The sequence below is a fragment of the Chrysoperla carnea genome, chromosome 3 (genome assembly GCF_905475395.1).
Source record: "Chrysoperla carnea chromosome 3, inChrCarn1.1, whole genome shotgun sequence".
NCBI lineage: Eukaryota > Metazoa > Arthropoda > Insecta > Neuroptera > Chrysopidae > Chrysoperla > Chrysoperla carnea.
Window position 1 is genome coordinate 76,517,833 of NC_058339.1, and position 20,822 is coordinate 76,538,654.

The window sequence follows — 20,822 nt, forward strand, 5'->3', positions numbered from 1 at the left end:
TAAAATACAAAAAACTGATCTAGGAAATTGGGGCAAAAATCGAAATTTATTTCGAAATATCTAGTTCCCATTTATTATTTTCGATAATATTTATAATATGTTTCAAGTTTTAAGATTAAAAATCGTACCAAAATTAAGAATTGTGTATAAAAACGAAAAACTTTTTTTGGTAAAAAAATTGACTTTGAGAGTTAATTTCTCATAAACCGTTCAGAAAATCAATATGAATTTCTCAAAAGAGAATTTCGTATAACAGAATGATTAATTGATAAATAAAATTTCAAATTTTTGTGATCATTTTTAATTTTTTTGGTATAGAAATACCTTTAGTGTCATGTCGATAAAAAAGGCTTTTCCCAAAATTTTCCGTTGAAAATTAAACACCCAATAGTTTTACAATAACAATATTTCTTTTACGTGGGTGGCACAAAGAAGTAAAAATTTACATACTTATAATTACTCTACCTTTAAGATAATGGATATCGGATACCTTTTAAATTATTTTCTAATAAAAGTTTTTTTTTAACCAAAGGATTTTTTCAATCAAAACATCGGTATTCATTCTCCATCTATATAATGATATACCTACAAAGAGAATTCTTTTCGATATCGAACTGTACAAAAACACAGACGTTCGTAAAAGGAAAGAACAATGAAAGTCGATGAATGCTTTTTTACTCTTTTATAATAGAAAAAAAATTATTTCAATGAAAATTATTGGTTAACTACAATCGTTTCTTTATGATGGAAAAAAGAAAATTGTACAATGCACATGATGATAGTGGGTAATTGACTTGATATAAGTCAATATTACTGGCAAAAAAAAGTGAAGTTAAATTACTTTCTAAGTATATATTGTTTTTAAATTATAGTGATGAGCAAATGCAAGCGATTCATCTTAATACTAGCATGTTAAGTTTAAAGAAAAACAAGTGAAAACAAACAATTGACTGAGTTAATTGTTGAAATACCATGTTCGATTAAATGCAATAGTGACATATTTTTAAGTCGCAGTTTTCCCGCAAGCAAATGATTTTCGAAAAAAATTTTTTAAATAAAAAATCAACTTTCTAATTTTAAGTGTTATTCTAGACTATTAAAGCAATCCAGACAACTAGGTCCAATCTGATGTCAGAACTTAATGCTCCCCCCCCCTCCCCTATCAAACTCTGCACATTTTGTTAAAATTATTTTTTTATTGGTTAATACAAAACGAGCTGCTTGCCATAATATATTAAAATGGGCCATCCTGTATATCTAGTACGCTGTAAAGAAGATCCTTTTTTCCACTCTGTATAAATGTTGGCTTTTCATTTCGACATTTCTTTATAATAGGCTTGTCGATTAAATTTTGTTTAATCACCTCAGGTAAAGAATTTAAACTACACGGGCAGAAAAGTGAAGTTGGTTTTTGAAAATCTTTAGAATTACGCAAAATATGTGCGTTTGTAATTCCTAATTAAACAAACAGGAAGATGTTAGTGACGTCTTTGTCCGATATTATCACAGAGATACATATAAAATATTGTTTTGCTAAAAGGATATGGGCAACAATCTTTGAATGATCAAAAATTCTTCGTTTTAAATCAATTTTAACTTCACTTTCAAATTCTGTCATGGTGTCTAGTTTTACATTTTTATGCGTAATATTGAAAATTCGACATCAGACAACAACCGTATTGCCCATTACTATTTTATTAAATTTTTTATTTTATCTTTAATTTATAATTCATCAATTCAATTATGAATTCTGTTTTGTAGTTCATTTCAGTTCACTTCAGTGTTTCACAGTAATAAATGCGGAAAAATTTTTATTTCAAAAAGATTTTCTATTAATAATTAAGTACAAGTCATTCCTTAATTTAAAAATAATTCAATTACATATAAAGTTGTGAGTGTGAAATAGCTGTTGCTCTTGCTTTTATATATTTTATAATTTAGTACAAATGGTATATACTGTTCGTAGTACTTTTCGTAGTTCGTAGCTTGTAATAGACTACGTAGAGAATGTAGTAGACTTTATAATGTAACTTTATCTTTGTAATAAGTAAAAAGCACAATATAATCATGAATTTAATGAAAGTGTGCATTCATTATTAATGATTCCCAGAGAGAAAAAAGTAAATGTGCATGTAATTACACAAGGGTTTATTTATTACACAGTAAATTAGTCAGAAAATACCATTAAATGTGGAAAAGTGGTGGAACAGCTCCGATTTCAAAAATTCATTTTTGTGCGTGTTCCTTAGACCTTCAGGAACATCAGCCGCACTAACCTCAGCATTACTATTAAAAATGAGGGTAGTTTTTCTGCCCAAAGTACTCCAAATAGTAACAATAGTAATTAAAAGTTTGAATTAAACTTTTTTTTATCTCTGCCACTTCTAGAGGTTTTAATGGAATTAAAACCACATTCAGATGCTTTTTGATCTTAAATTCATGATTAGTCCTACCGAAAACTTTTGAAAGGCAATTTCTGAGGTGAACTTTAAAATTTTCTAAACTTTTTTATCATTGTCACTATTCTATGTCTTATCGTTTAGAATCTTGGCTATTAAAGCAACCAGAAGAACCAGGTTCAATTTGATGTCAAAAAATAAGGCCCCTATCATATTCATCTTTGTTTAGCCATTATTGATTAAAACGACCCACCCTGGTATAAGTGAAGAACAATTTAGAAAAAAACAAAATAAAATAAACAATTGACTCAGTTAATTGTTGAAATACCATGTATAGACAGTGCTGATTACGCAATTGTTTAATTTTTTACGACATTTAAGTAGAGAAAGATATCCACTCCTCTTACTCACAAATACAATACGTGAATACATACTATATGTTCCTAACCTAATTTGAGCCTTCACGGGTAAACAGTGATTTTTTATATTTAAGCTTTTGTTATATCCGGAATTGACAAATGTTGCTCATTTACAAACTCGACCTCACTTTTGAAGCTCTAAGCGCACTATATAAATTTTAGCTTGATATATCTTTTCGTTTTTGAGTTACCTTGATGAGAGACAAACGGACAACCGCAACCCAAAGTTTTGTTGCTGTTTTTTTTTTTTTTTTTTTTTTTTTTTTTTAAATAAATGTTTGAGTTTGTATTTTGACTTGTTACGCTTTATTTATTTTCAAGTAGGTTGGTTATTCGATAGCGTTAAATCGAATATCTAAGTAGGCGTAGCATGTTTTATATAATATAGAAAAATAATGAACAATTTCTTTTGAAGTTTAATTGTGACGTGGGTAGTTGTATTTTTATCTCGATGAGATGGCAATATAGTGGTGTATTTATCTTTCTTGGAACGTGTGTTTCAAGAAATCAAATCAGTAAATAAAAATTATGTTCATATTTTGTATTTATTTATTGGTCAGTGGTCAATTTTTAAGGACGCGCGAATAATTAATCTCACCCAAATTAACTCGTAGGTAAGGACAGTTATTCAAAGAGGATGAAGAAACATTTTTATACTATGTATATATGAAATATACATAGTATATTAAGTTTAGTCCCAAGTTTGTAACGCTTAAAAATATTGATGCTACCAATAAAATTTTGGTATGGGTGTTCAAGGAACATTTTTTACATTTAAGCTTTTGTTCTATCTCTGACGGTTTACAAGATAGGTCCTACGGACCCAAGACCCAATTGACCAATGTTGCTCATTTACAAACTCGAAATTTTTTTTTACGTCCTCAGCACGCTGTAAAATTTTCAGCTCGATATCTCTGTTCGTTTTTGAGTAATGCTAATGAAGACAGACGACAGACAGACAGACAACCGGAAATGGACTAATTAGGTGATTTTATGAACACCTACATCAAAATTTAGTTCAAAGCATCAATAATTTTAAGCGTTGCAAACTTGGGGCTAACCTTAGTATACCTTCGTATATTTCATATATACATGGTATAAAAAGAAGTACAAAATCGAGAATTTATGATAATAGTAGTAGATTTTATCGAATTGAAATAAAAATATTTTGATGGCTTATTTCAAATTAGTTTTTATTTTAATTCACATTTCCCGGATCATTTATTTTTATCACATATAATTTTCTTTGATTTTTCTTTGTGTTTTCAAGTTTAAGGAAAGTATTTAAATTTTCCAATTAATCTAGTTGGCATTGTTTCAACAATTTGTTCAAACTTACAATTGATATGAATGTAAAAGGAAATAAAATTTGATATTTATATGCAAGTAGAAAATTAATTCGAAGAACTTTCTAATAAAATCATGTATTAAGAATTTAGATCAGAAAGTTGTTCAAGTGATAAATACAGACTGGAATGCATTCATAACAGTCTCTATTTACAGATAAAAAAAACTTTTAACAAAAAGAAAACGGACCTCAAAAGAAACTTTTCCAAAACAAATTTTATGCACTAAAAAGTAAAAAAATAACGATACTATAATGTAGTTAAGATTATTGTTATTTTTGGTATCATTCAAGGATTGCATATTAGTTTGTTTTGGAAAAGTTTTTCTTTTGAAGTCGGTTTTCTATTTGTTAAAAGTTTTTTTTTAATTTTATGATTTTTAATGAATCTGAAGTACACTAACTAAGTTGTCACTAAAAAAGAATCATCATACTTATTGCAAATTTAAGACTTTTATGGTTTTCTCATGGGTGCCGTTGTTAGAACTGGACCAAAAAATGGAACCACACCACCAGCTTTCAAATTGATAAAGAATCATCAAAATCGGTTCAAACAGTCGAAAGTTCTGAGGTAGCACACATAAAAAAAATACAGTCGAATTGATAACCTCCTCCTTTTTTGTTGAAGTCGGTTAAAAATGAACAGTTTATACACCGATAGCTTCGAAATACTAAATTTGGATCTCAACTTTGAGTTTCATTCGATATAATTTTTAGTGTTATATATGGTAATTTATTTCGAAAAGATCATCTCCAAGGACTTTAAAAATATGGTGGAAGTGCAGATAAATGTATATTACATAATAAGAATTGATATGCTGAGTAACTTAATTGCGTTTCCACCAATTTTTTACTGTATGTCAAATATAATAATAATAATAATAATAATAATAATAATAATAATAATTCTTTATTCAGAAATAAACCACAAAAAGTGGTGTTGAACAAGTCAAAAATAAAAATACATGTACAGTAATCCAATATGAAAAATTTGCGTTCCCAGTTTATTTTTGAAATTTGGATAGATTATTAAAAATTCTTATAATTGAGTTATAAGGTCCGTTAAACATCTTTGTTGTCTGGCCTTGATTGATTTTGAATAGACTTATTACCCGTGGGTTATGTGTATGTATTTACATTATTTATTTTACATTTAACAAAATTAAAAACTGTGTACATCAAGAGAGGTGGAGGCTATAAAGCGGTGTTTTTTTTTTAAGACCAGGGAACCGGGCGGGTATCAAGCTAGTATAATATAAAATCGAAAATGGAAGACCCTTAGCCCATTTGGTGATAAGTTTAAGCATGTCTTGTCTTGAATTTTCTTGCTTTGTTATGTATGTGTCGCATATGTTGGACTGTCGTATAAATCTACACAATATGCACAAAAATTGCCGAAATTTTGTGTCTGTCGAAACGGTTAAATGGGGGTAAACAGATTCAATTTTTAATTCTTTTCGTATTGTTTTATCAATAATCAAGCAAAAACTAAAAGAAAAACTACGATTCCAATTTTCACTTCATTGTGAGCTTACAGTCCTCCACTTCAAATATTGCTTCAACAAATTGATTATTTATTTGAAAAAAGTTAACTCTAGGATATAAATTTCAATCAACATTTTTATACTATATATATATATGAAATATATATCAAGGTATAATAGGTTTAATCCCAAGTTTGCAATGCTTACAAATATTGGTGCTACGAATATTATTTTGGTGTAGGTATTTTGGTGTACCCGCTCGTTTGTCGACACTATAACTCAATAACGATAAGAGATATCAAGTTAAAGTCAAGTGCGCTAAGTACGTAAAAAGTTTTAGTTCGTAAATGAGCAACATCGGTCAACTGGGTCCTGAATCCGTAGGACTCATTTTGTAAACCATTAGAGATAGAACTCAAGTTTAATTTTAAAAATGTTCCTTATAAAATAATGAACAAAATTTGTTTGAAACATTTTTTCGTAAACATCACTATTTATTCGTGAGGGAGCAAATTAGGGCAAAGGCTTCTTTATCCATTTTTCCAAATCTATAAAAGATAGGAAATTGGAAATTTGCAAATGGTTTTAACTAGTGGTATTGTGAAAGATTTCGAAAACAAAAAATTCGAGAAAATCTTTTCAAAAATTTCGCCATATAAATCGCACACATTTATTTTAAGAGCTGATGTGTTAAATTTAACAATTGTTTTGGTTTTTTAAGATCTTTTAATTTATTAAAAATACTAGATTGATACCCAAACGCTTCACTGGGCTTAAAAGTAAAAACCACCGCTTTACAGCCTCCACCCTCTCTTGATATACACAGTTTTCAATTTTGTTAAATGTAAATTAGTCATAATTCATTGAGTATATCAGAATAGTTGGCCGTGATTTGTTTGACATTTACTATTTTAAATTTTTAAAGAATACTATAATTTATGGTTCAAAAAGATTATCATAGATCTGCTTCATCTATAATCATTATTTTGAAGCATAAATTAAATATTTTGTAAAAATTTAAAAAATGGTAAATTTAATTTTTTTTAAATATATGTTTATAAATTATCTATATCTTTATAAACTTTATGTTATTCTGAAATATCAGCTATATTGCTGTACAGTTTCATTAAAAACCATTCGCTAGTTTTAGCATGAAAGCGTAAACAACAAACAAACAAATATGCCAACCACTGACACTCAAATCTTTCTATATTTAGTATTTCAACAATTTACTCAATCAATTGTTTGTTTTAACTTGTTATTATAAATTGTGACTTTGTTTGTCAATATAGAAAATATTTCTATAAAATCCTTCATTCTGAAATGTTTTTCGAACTTGTATGATTGCACAGAACGATTGACTCAATATATATAGGTATATTTCGATATAAATTGTTATTTTATAAATAACTATAATATCGTCGTCAATATTGTATAGTTTCGTTTTAAAATTGAATGATTTTTAATTTCCTGTTTTCATAAAAATCCTTAATGTTTGATAAATAATGTTTGTTTTAGTATCCGGTCAATAATGATAAAAAATAAAATTAGAAAATGAAAACCAGAATAGATTTTTTTTTTAAATTTGACTTTTCATCAAGGATATTAATGTTTGAAATGCGAATTTCTTAGAACTATAAGTTAAAGTAGATTTGAAACTATCGTTCACGACAACGATAATAATTGGAAGGTACAGTCAAACCTGGATAAGCGAGAGTTCAAGGGAGCACAATCTCATTCTCGCTTATAGAGGTTTCTCACTAACCCGTGTTTCTCGCTAATGCAGGTACATGGATAGTGTTTCTCTCTTATAGATGTACGCAGCAATAACAAGTCACAGCAAGTAAAATGTATTTTTATTGTAGCTATAGTTCCTCCTAAATAATATAAATAAATAAAACTCGACTGTCGCTTATAGAGGTATGAATAAGTAGACGTCTCATTTTGGGAGGTCCATGAGGGCAAAACGACTCTCTCTTAGGGTGGTTTCTGTTTCTCGCTAATAGAGGTTTCGGGAGCTTAAAATGACGGGTCCTGGCTATTACTCTCTCTTATAGAGTTTTCTCACTTACCCAGGTTTGACCGTATTTTAAAATAAACAAAATAGATTCAGCATGAAAAATGAAATTAATGATTACGACTCAATGATAATATCTTTCCTTTTATACTAAGTTTCAGTTTATGTGGATATTTATGAGTGATTGGCCAGTACACAGTAATTTTACAATAACGATAGAGGCCATATTTCGTCCATAAACCTAATTTCACCTCCGCCTGCAATTTTTGAAACAGCCAACGTCATCTATTTTAAATATTGCAAAACAAAAGCTTACTACCTCAGTTTGTCATTGTAAAAAACTAACAGTAAAACATATTTTTAAGATATTTACACTCCATTTAAAAAAAAAATGGAAATTAAAAATCAATTATTCGAGGTATTTCGATACCGTAAGAATGAAAACGGTACCAAAAATTTCAAATTTTATTTATCAATTAATCATCCTATTATTCGTCTTTTGTGAAAAATTTATATCGAGCCTCTGTACGGTTTAGAAAAAATAAATACTAAACTATCAATGTTAGTTTTTTTACCAATTTTTATGCACAGTTATTAATTTTGGTATGATTATAAAGCTTCAAACTTGAGGATTAACAGGTTGGCTGATAAGTCCCCGGTCTGACACATATATGGCGTCGCTAGTATTAAATGCATATTATTTTTATATAGTACCAACCTTCAAATGATTCGTGTCAAAATTTGACGTCTGTAAGTCAATTAGTTTGTGAGATAGAGCGTCTTTTGTGAAGCAACTTGTGTTAATTGTGAAAAAAATGGAAAAAAAGGAATTTCGTGTTTTGATAAAATACTGTTTTCTGAAGGGAAAAAATACAGAGTCCGGAAACTCATTATCAAGCCAAGTTTTTGCTTCCACTGTATTTTTTCCCTTCAGAAAACAGTATTTTATCAAAACACGAAATTCCTTTTTTTCCATTTTTTTCACAATAACACAAGTTGCTTCACAAAAGACGCTCTATCTCACAAACTAATTGACTTACAGACGTCAAATTTTGACACGAATCATTTGAAGGTTGGTACTATATAAAAATAATATGCATTTAATACTAGCGACGCCATATATGTGCCAGACCGGGGACTTATCAGCCAACCTATTATTGATTAAAGTTTCTTATGTTAATGGTAACATTTATGCACTTATTTATTAATTTAAAGCACTTTTTGACTAAAAAATCAACATTTATTACGACTTCTTCATATTCCACCATTTAAAAAGGACTGTTTTGAATTATTAATTTATCGTAAACGGTACAGATAATCAACTTGAACATAAAGAAGGCGTATTAAATAATCATTAATTGACACACAAAATTTCAACACTTACCTACGTTTTGGAATCGAAACGTCTTAAGTGAGACTGACAGTAATTACTGAGTACTGATCTGATTTAGTATAAATGGAAAGAATTTGTTATGTGTGTTTAAATTTTGATAAATATTGTATGTTTATTTTGAATTAATATCTTCAAAAACTTACCCCATCCAATGGCTGCATACACTTTTAATTTCATATTTTCCGTGTAAAATGTTTCAACCACTAGCATGTACAAATAAAGACCTAAAATAAATAAACAGTTATTAAAATTTTTTGTATAGAAAATAGTAATAAATGTCTTATTGCATATTCATTTCCGCTTTTCAATAAATGAGAAATTATTATTCAGTTCAATTATTATTATTATTGATCTTTGATAATAATGATATGTGGAAGGTCTTGTACGAAGAGAAATGAATAAATTAATGTTTATTTGGGTCAAGGTTTGTTTATCCGATGACATATTTGGTTTGAAGCTTTTCTAAATAAAAAATTTTCAAATGTTCAAAAACAAGATTAAAAAACATAATAGGGAATATTCATGAAATTTAAATAACTTTTGGTTCAAATATTTTTCTTCCGTAACTTTAATAACTGGACATTTCAACTAAACCATTATTTTAGTAATTAATATCTTTTTAATTACTTAAAATTAATTAATAAAAGTACAAATTCAGTGAGGGCATTTAAAAATTTCTAAAACGGAATTTCAAATTTTTATACGGACGTGATATCATAGTACGGGCTTGTCAAATTTGTTGACATACTGTATGATATTAATAACTTACATTTTATATGGTATTTCATTAAATTATACTATTCTAGGGCTTTTTATTAAAAAACTTAATAATAACGAGAGTAAATTCTGTGTTGTAAATTTTAGGACCCTTCTAACGCGAAATCTCAGAAGTGCTAGGATTGCGTTAATTAACGCTTTGTATACATAAAAAAACGATTTTTGACCAATATCTCGGAAACCATGAACTTTATGAAAAATAGTACCAAACAAAAAATTTAGATATCTTCAGCCATTTTCCCAAGAATCAGGAAAAACGGCAAAATATTATTTATTTATCAAGAATTAAATTAGTAAGTAATGGAAAATTTTGAAAATGCAATTGGTCATTTAAAATTAAACCCGAATTTTTGGATTTATTTAAATACACTTTTACTAAATTATCTAACATGCACCTCCCGTCCCCTCCTTTTAATTGAAAATGCTAGGTTTAAATTTGATCGCTGAAGACCTTAATTGAAGGATTAGGATCCCTAAAATTTCATTTATCTCAAATTTCCAAAAGATGTATTGTAGTGAAAGAAAAAAGAGACGTCCCACAAAGCTTGGTTCCAATTTCCAAAGAGATTTTAAAAATTACATAAGTAATCTGTCGAAAATTGGTTTGCTGAAAATTACACTAATCTGCTAAAGCTCACTAAAATATTTTAAATTTACCACGATGATGATGAAAATTATAGTCAATGTCATAATACGAAAAACTTATTATCGTGCCTCTTTTCCACATATGTTCCAAACAAATGCGAGAAGATAAAACCGGATGATGACAAGGGAGACAGGAATACATATACATTATTTAATAGTAATTTAGCTCCAGGAAGTATAGATATTATACTATGTTGTGTGTATCACAATATGTACATACTAATATTCTACTGCCTTCGTGGAAAGGTTCAAAGCAGTCTTAGTTTTTGTTTATTACATGTTGGTAGCTCTTGAAGTTTTAGAAAAAAGGTAATGATTGTATCCAATTACATAACTTTTTTGTACACAGAAAAGTAGTTTATTTTTTATTTGGTGTTATGCTTAAGGGCTTTATTTTCATTATTAGTTTTGCTTAGTTTTCTGTTTAAAAGTAGGGCAATTTTATTCAAAATATTTACAAGAACATGGTACGGGGAAGACTATTCTATATAGTAGAATGGTATCTACTCTGAAAAATGGTGCGGTTTTCTGATTTTAACGCCACTTACATCAATTATACTCGTTTAACAAAAAAAGGTGGTGTTCGTCCACTGAAATTTATATCGTTTTATTTAGTTGCAAGAACTAAATGCAAACATATACTTCATTCATTTTTATTACATAAAGAATCAAGTTATCATCACATTTTATTTTCAATCTTTATTTAAAAAAGAACGAGAGGTGCCGTGGGTACTCGGTAGGAACTATATTCTTTTCGTATCTTGATACATTATAATTGTAGCGTTTACTTTTTTATTTACAAGAGATTTTTCTGAAAATTTAAGGTATTAAGTAATTTTAGAAGTCAAATACTTGTTTAATTCTTAAAAGAATTTAATTTTGGAGCTACTTTTAGTTTTTACTTTATGAATTAATTGTAGTATTAGTTTCAAAAAGACATACTTCTGATTTAGTAATCAACCCAATGTGTGCGTACATTACATTTGGTCTGATCAGGAAATTAATAATATTAATAATAATGGAGTTTAACAAAAAATACAAATTGACAGTTATAAAAATATTTTTGCATTTCCTCAAAATTCATCTGAATTGATTGAAAAAATTTCAGTTTCTTAGGTAACCTACATGTCGTTTTTTGGTGTCTTTTTTTGTTGCACTTTTTATGGTTTACCACCCAACCAGCAAGTAAATCAGAACGATAACGTGCGATAAGGAACATAGTTCCAATAAATATTTGTTTTTAAACTTTGTCAAGGTTTTAGATAAATCTATCATAGCTTTTAAGCATTTATGCTCCATGTTGCGAACCCTTGTGAATGATACTGAAATAAATACAAGAAAGAAGGTAAGGCGAGTCGTCCTTAATATTGTTGTAGGCTTTTTTTTGTAAATCAAAATTAATAAAAATTTTTTAACGTGTTAGAGTAATTTTTTTTTGAAATTTTCAAGTTCACCTCATTGTAAACAAAAAACAATTTTCATTGAAGGGGAAAAAACAATGGAAACTAATGTTATTTGAATCCTTGAAACATCGGAGAGTATACTCCACGAAAATGTGGATGAAGGGTAACAAAAAAACTCGACAAATTCCTTATTTTCCGAAAGAATAATGATTGAGAATCATCGAAGTCGGCTTTGTTGATACCTTTTTCAATCTTTCATTGATAAATAGAATGGAAACATAACAAAAAATGAATCCAAATTAGGAGTAACTCAATCTTTGCATGTCTGGAATAAACCTTAAAAATATATGATAATATTTTTCAATGTATGTTATATAATTTGAAACATTCCCTAAGGGTATATAAAAATACAGATTAAAATGTTTTTTTGATGGTGTTTTCTGTGTATGTTTATAAATAGTTATGAAACGAAAAAAAGGATTGTGGTTGATGTATGTATATTGTGAGTTGTAAGGACTACTTTTATGAAAAGAGATGTTCTTTTTGTATACCCTAGCTAGTTTAAACACTATTTACATTGAGGAGCAATAGAAAGGGTAGTGTTATAAAACTTCAAATAGCAGTATCCTTTTCTATTCTTATACCGCGTATATCCTTTTCTATTCTTATTACACTGAAGCAAAAAGAACAAAATATGTACACATAAATACGTTTTAAGGATTTATATTGTGGTAACACACAAAAAGTATAGTAATGCTCTTATTGCTGCTCAAAGAAATACTTTTTAAAAAGAAAGTAAATAAGCTTTTTGCTTATTTATTATTCGTAATATTTTCTATTAAATTCGAAAAATCGATTAAATATTTATACATTTTGTACTCATTTAAAAAAATAAAAAAAAACGATTCGATTCATAATGAAACATATATTTTCAATTTAAAGGGAAAATTGAAAGTGTATTTTTTTATCTAAATTTTAGTATACAAAAAAATTGATTAATCTGGATTTCAATCTCAATTTTTGTCGATGGAATATTTTATTAACCTCAGCATACATAAATCAGAAAATAGATCGTATGAAGGAAGGAGCAGTAAAAGCCGTATCTGGAACAAAGCATTCCCTTTCAAATTACTATGAAAAAGCTGACAATCAATCAATAGTTTTAAAAAATACTTTTTTTTCAAATCCTTTAGAGATTGTGCGAATTTCTCTCATCACGAGAGTAAGGGTGTTTACAAAAAAATATTAACTTCGGAAGTTTTCGGCTCTGTTCGTGTACTTTCGTTAGCTTAATATAAGTCGTACTCAGTTAATTAAAAAAATTTGTGATAGAAATATGGTAAAATTAGTTAAAATGAATTTAATTATTTAGATTATTTTTCTGGTTTATTATTTACACTCTCAAACATAATAGAGAATATTCATGAAAATTAAATTTGGTTCAAATATTTTTTTTTCGTTACTTTATTGGCTGAACAATTTAACTAAACCATTATTTTAGTAATTAATATATTTTTAATTACTTAAAATTAATTAATAAAAGTGCAAATTCAGAGACAGAAATTCAAAATTGTGTTTATTTAATCTGTAGATGTGCAAAATTTCGAACAAAAGAAAATATTGTAATAATATTAAAAGTACTTACCTTCCACAAACATCCAAAAAAAGTTGGTAAGATGGAAATAATGTAGAAGTATTATCAATATGACACACCAAGCCAAATCGGTTTGAACGTTGAACTGAAACAGAAAAATTTAGAAAATTTCTCTATTTATAATAAAATTTTATTTCGACAATAATAAATCAACTTGTTCAAATATGAAACGTATAGTTAGCAAATATTCTTGTCATAAAAATGTCACCGAAAATAGAAATGAAGATTTCATTCATTTAAAAAAAAAGTGGAATTTTAAATTATTTTAACAATTTCGTCATGATATTTTAAAAATGTGACAGCATATTTTAAAGTTAAATTTTTTCGTTGTCACACGCTGTTGACATTTCTATTTCCACTTTAAAAAATGTCATAACCTTCCACAACACAAGAGATAGAATAAAAATTAGATTAGATTATCGTCTTTCATAAAATTAGTATCGCAAGTTATCGATTGCAAAAGAAGCAAATAAAAATTACTTAATATCAATTTTAAATAAAAATTTTTAAGAAATACTGCTTCTTTTATAATGGATCAAAACCTAGTTTGAGCTAACATTATTTGATGAGCGAAATTTTTCTCCGAAAGATTTTAGATGTAGAAGTGAATTCTAATTGATAGCAGACGTAAAGAAGATGGTACCGTGGCTAAAGTAGGTAACCGTGGTACCACAATTTTCAGGTTTATTTTTTGAATTAAGAGAAAGTGTTTCCTTATCCTGATTTGAGATTTTTGTATTTTGATTTTAAAATTTTTGTTTTTTTATATAAAACTATTTTGAAATTCGCCTGCTTCGCTGGGCTTTAAATTCAAGACTGATAAAGACTACCGGGTTATAGCCTTCACCTCAGTTTCTCTCACTTATGCCCCTTACAATGAAACTATATAAGAGCATAAGGGGGCCATAAAACTCGAAATAATGGCAGGGATTGTTTTACACAGGTAAATATGTACAGTTTTCAAGTTTTTTTATTCTAAAATAGTCATAATTCATTAAGTATATCAGAAAAGATGGCCATGATTGTTTTTCATTTACTATTTTTACATAAATCTTAAATTAATTTTTTAAAAATATATCTGTATAAATTATAGCTCATGTGCTATTCTGATGTATGAGCTTTATTGTTGTAGAGTTTCAATCAAATCCAATCGATAGTTTTTGCGTGAAAGCGTAACAAACAAACAAATAAACAAACGCACAAACATCCTTACTTTCACATTTATAATATATAGAGATGATAGTGATGTGTGTCATTTGGCTATGTATTTTTTGATCGAATCCTCACTACTACACTACAATGTTTCCAAAATTAGTAAGCTACCGAACGCTTTAATTTAGATTTTTGATTTATTCTGCTAGAATTGGTAGGTAACCTACCATCGGCGCTCTACAGTTGTTGAAATCGAATGTAATTTTTTTTATATACCCCTGTGTTCGACACAATATGAAAAATATCCTCCATCGACTTAGCGTACTTCACCAACAGTAAGCTTTGCTTCACTATCGATAGAAAACTAATAAAATATTTATCAAAAATCCATTTTTGTATTCGTGAACAATTTTTATTATATCGTAAATATATTTTTTCGAATTTTATGTTCGAAACACAAAACACTTCAGATAAAATAATAGTTTTATAGTTTTTCTATTATATATGCTTTGAAGTTACTATATACTTTAGAACATTCTAGGAATTATATTATTATTATATTTTAAATTCGATACATTGGCACACATAAATTTTATTTAATGTTTTTTAATTCGCTTATCGTTTATTTTTTCTGCTTGATTGGAAATCTTGTATGGTAACAAAAAAATTTTAGTTAAACGTATTTCTTACATTTTCCTAAGGTTTAACGACTACTACCCTCATATTGATTTAACTTATACGAAAATGTTTCAGCTAAGTTTATATATTACTGAAAATCTTTTCAGTAAAAGTGATTATCCGGACTATAGTTGGTTAATCGGAAATTAGTAGCGGAAAATGGCAAAACGAAGATTTAAATTTCTTAAGAATTTTGATCTATTTTGTAATGATGTTCACAAAACTGCTGGTCAGAACACTTACACCTATTCAAGAATTTCCAGTAACACTCCTTCAATGTTATATCTTGACCAACAGAAGAAGCTGGCGCTTCCTTACTTCGACAATAAGTAACATGTTCGATAATCACTTTGTTTCTTGTTTTAGTTTATATCTAACACGGATGTTGACAATCTCAGTAACTCTTTAAAATCTTATGCGCTTGTATCAGGCATTTAGAGTCTATCTATATTTGACGTGTTCGTATAACCTTAATAATGTAAAAATCTTTTGACATTTTCTTAATACAAAATTCTTTTTAGAAAAAAAATTAATGTGATTTTAAAATTTTCAAAAGAGAAAATAGCTTTTCATTTCTTTATAACACATAGATACACTCACTGTCAGAAAAAGTGCCACAGTTAAAACATTCTAAACGTACGCATCATATGTTATGTTATAATAGTAACACTTAGAATGTTTTAAAACGAGCATTTTTTGTGACATTGAGTATACATGCGATATAAGGAAATGTGATGATATTGAAGGCAAGTGTTTGAAATATATAAAATCATAGGTTCATTCCTAATCAAATTATTATATCATTTCATAATTTAAAACTCGAAACATATATTTTACCGTGTATTCAAAAATTAATCAATTTCAATTATGAATACTTATTCAATTTTGATGAAAAGCGTTTCCGCCTTCTGAAAGGATTTTCTCGAAAAAACTATATTGAGATAATGAGGTTTTAACTCTATAGATTTTAGTTGCAACAATATAGAAGTTTTCCAGCTTATAGATACTCTATCTAGTGTTTTTAACCCGTCAGCACTCGCGATATGAGCATTTTACTCTTGCTCCATTTAAAACGTGAATAACTTTTATTTTTCAAATGGAAAATGTGGTTGAAACTATCTTCATACAATTTTATTTATTTTAAAATTATGAAATAAAATTATATCTTTTATTAAATATATTTTAAAGTCCTTCAGAAGTTGAGAGAATTTCTCTCGTCAGGAGAGTAAAAGTGTAACCAAAAAATATTAACTTCAGGCTTGTTTGTGTACTTTGGTTAGTTTAATAAAAATCGTACACAGTAAATTAAAGAATTATTATTTACTGCGTGAATTTACAAAAATTATGGAATGACAGAATACGTCTGCCTACTCAAAATATGTAAAATTTAATGTGATTGTAGAACGTAATATACATCCCACCAAAAACATTCTGTAAAAAACTAGGCAAGTCTCGATAGAGCTGCTTGTTTATCTCTAAAAAATAATGAAATCTAGACAAAGTCGTGCCAAGTCTAAGGTCCCTTACTACGATTTCTTTATTCTTATAGTTAATGTTGTGTGACTTGATTTTCGATTATCCTAGTTTTTATAGTTTTCTCTTTATGTGGCCATTAAACCCTAACTCTGTACCAAATTTCAGCTCTCTGAGTTCATGGGAAGTACTAGTTCTATTCTGATGATCATGAGTGAGTGATGTCATAAATGCGAAACTTTGCTTTCGCTTAACTTCGGAACTAAATGATCTACAGACTTAAAATTTTGGATCTGCGTTCTGGTCTTGTCCAGAGATTCTCAAATAGGGGCCTGAAAATGCGGCGAAATGGTTCCAGTGAAGGATGGTACGGCAGTTTTTGCGGCGGGGCGCTCCCATGCCACCTGATAATGCAGAGGGCTAACAAAAATTTCACATTCCACATTAAGAACCTGAATATGTGAAAACTAAGTCGTCGAAGGAGAACAAAAAGTAAAAAAGGAAAGTAGAGTACATGGTAGGAGCGAAGTACCTTTCGATATATAATTAGAGAGAGATTCTATTAAATTTTACTCATTTCACTAGTCTAAGAAAATTGTGTGGCGGTAAATATGTTACATTTTTCAAGGCTACGCCCGATCCATGCCTATTCGTGTAAAGTGAGATAAAGAACTTCTTTCCAAGTGTGAAAATGTATTGTTGTAAAAATAATCTAAAACATCTCTAATTTAACGAATTACGAGACGAAATCTGGTAAAAGAACTCATTTGGTCTCGTTTTACGGTAATAATTCTGCGGACGAGATTTTCAATAGTTCGTTGAATTCTATTGAAAATAACTTGAATTTTCTACATACTTTGTTTGATTTTTTAAGATATTTTATAAATGAAATAAAATTATCCTTCAAGTGAATTGTCTTCTTTACAAGCGATATTAACCGATATATACGTATAACATGTATTATATTAAATTCTTTGAGAATAACTTTATATATTAAAGGATAAGATAAAAAGGATTATATACATTGATATTATATATAGGGGAAAGTATAGTACCCAGAATCCAAATTTACATCTATGGGTTTTTAAATCCATGCAATAAAATATCACAACAGAAATTGTTTCGGTTCGTAACACTGATATGAAATACCCATCGATAAAAACGAACTATGGCATACGATTGTGTGACCAATTGTGCAACATCATATTATTACACGGTTTACACTCTAACGTATCTAGAATTACCCTAAACAATTGGGATTTTGAACTAACTATTTTTTTTACAAAAATGGAAAGATCATATATAAGGTTTATAACAAAAATGTTTTAATTTTTTAGTTTTTCATGATCATTTTAAGGTTTTAGACAGTTATTAAAAAAAAAAACACTGTTTATAGTTATTAATTAACATTTTGACGTTACACGATCTTTTACGAATATTTTTTGGTCGGGGGATTTCGTTTCTCTCTTCTTTCTTTCTTGTGAAAGTGCCTATAACTTTTAACTTATCATGAAAAAAAAAAAAATAGTTTTGCTAAAAAAAAATTCCATTTTAAAAAAAATAAAAGAAAAATTTTTGTTTTTTCAAAATCCCAATTCTATCTGTGCTTTCAACATATAATCGTGACAGTACACTGCAGAGAACAGTTTCGTAAAAAGTGTCGATTGAAACCTAAAAATTTCTACACAAGCATCCGCTACTCTGAGCGTCTAGCTTCACAAGGTGCTTTTAATGACCACGCTGACAATCAGTCTTCAGCCTACCTAAATTCGCATAAAATCAATTTTAATATAAATGCTGCCTAGTAAATAGCAATATCTGTCAAGAAACAATAGAAAATTCAAGGCACAGTTAACTCTAGGTATTACATCTTACCCTAATATAAAATAAATATATGTATACTATTATAGGAAATACACTTCCCTTTGATATTTATATATGTTCCTAGTTTAACTAATAATAGCGGCTCATATCTGACGCACTTCACTTAAAACTCTCTTAACTTTGTACACCGTCTTAACAAGTTTAACACGCATATTTAAAACGATCTCACCTGTAATTTTTGAACATAACTTTGTTGAATAACAATATTTCTGTGAAGAATTACATAATCAGATGTCAAATTCTTTAACTTTTCAAAATTATATCATCTATATACAAGTTTAAAATAAACTTTTGAAAATATTTTATACAAGAGATGGGAGAAATATTTGAAGAAAATTCTTTCTATCAATAAGAATTATAAAAAAGAAGTGATTCGCATTTCGTAAAAAAGTTAGATTTGATAAAAATTGTTTGAAATTTAATTGAAATTTTCTATTTTAATCATTGGAACCAGTTTCAAAAAAACACTCGAGCAATCAAAAAATTCATTCAAGTGTTTCAGATTTTCTTTGCATCTAAAAATATCGTTGAAAGAATACTTAACTCGACAGCACTCCTGTTATGAGCAGACTCTAAAATTCTATTATTAGAAATTAAAATTTGATTCAGTAAATGAATTATTTAAATTTAGATAGCAAGTAACAACTATCACTAGTAATCGGATTTATGTAAATATTTAATTCCTGAAAGTAATAAATAATTCTTTAATAACTTTTTACTCAGATAAATTTATTTAAGTCAACTTATTTTGAGCTGTACTATATCTGATAGTGCGTTGAACACTCTGTGCATTGGTGATTCTTTTGCAATAAACTTTGATAAAATTGTATTTTTTTTTTTACATTTATACTAGAAATGATCATTTCAATCCGAACCTAAAAGAGATACATATCAGAGCAAAGTATAAAAATAAAAACGGAATTATTTGTTTATTTATTTAGATAAATAACTTTGGTTTATACTTTACACACAAAGATGATTTAAAACCATTTTCAAATCTTGGTAATAAAAACGAACCTTTTAATACTTTTATCTCAAACGATGAAAAATAAAAAGAAAAACACTTTTACTCGTACATGAAAAAAAATAAATCTAAGTGTATTAAAAAAAAAGTAAATAAACCATTTTTTTCTAATATACTAACTGGTAAAGAAAGTGTGTCACTAATAATTAAAACATCAAATTCCAAGATCTTATTTCTATGTTTTAAAATCATACTTAGAAGACAGATACTTCCAAGTCAAAATTCAAGAAGAACTTTCTGATCTGTTTTCTATCAAATCTGGTGTACCTCAGGGCAGTGTTCTGGGCCCAACTATTTATTTAATTTATACTGCGGATGTACCGATAAAATACAACATTGGTTGAATAAGTGGCGTATTCAAGTTAACGAGATGAAATCTGTTCAAGTAACGTTCACTTTGAGAAAAGAAACGTGTACAGCTGTTATAATGAACGGTGTTAGTTTTCCACTGTCAAATGAAGTCAAATATCTGGGTATACACCTTGATAGAAGACTTACTTGGCGTAAACACATCTGTCCTGGTTCGAGAGTATTTTTTTCAATTCTCTTTAATGAAGATTACTAGACAAGATATTTGCCAATATTTAGTTTACGCTGTATGTATCATATTAAAAACATTAATTAAATCGAGAGACCATGATGTAAATAAATATCGTATACACTGTTTTTTTTTTTTTTTTTGTCAATTGAAAGGCACTTGCTTGAGATATATGGTCTGGGTTAAAATTACTCATAAAATTTTTATCCAAAAAGATGATAAAAGCAATTACCAATACTTGCCTAAACGTCAATTTAACAAGATTTTTGTATTTTTGGGTCAAAATTAATCCAGAGAGAGATGGTTATCTAAAATTGAGAAAAAAAACTTAGTCGTCTTCGAAAAATCCTTAAAATTTTGCGACAATACCTCGTTGACAATACCTCTTCGAATTCTCTCTGGATCCGCGCTTTGCAACTTTAAAATTGATCTTGAGTGTCTGTATATAATCCTGTTTTTTACAACATTCGAATAGTTAAATATTTAAACATTTTTTTGATCAAAACTTTAAAAAAATTTTTAAAAAAGAAAATGATC

The 20,822-nt window shown here is 28.1% G+C and overlaps 1 protein-coding gene across 2 annotated transcripts in view; it reads right to left on the reverse strand.

Annotated features, from left to right (window-relative positions):
• Positions 1–20,822, reverse strand: part of LOC123294776 (diuretic hormone receptor-like) — a 402,325-nt gene that overhangs the window by 84,602 nt on the left and 296,901 nt on the right. For both annotated transcript variants that reach the window (XM_044875917.1, XM_044875918.1), the window contains 2 exons: positions 13,528–13,621; positions 9,201–9,281 (listed from right to left, as the gene is read on the reverse strand). In XM_044875917.1, the coding sequence (XP_044731852.1) occupies positions 9,201–9,281; positions 13,528–13,621 (175 nt within the window). The remainder of the gene's footprint in view (positions 1–9,200; positions 9,282–13,527; positions 13,622–20,822) is intronic.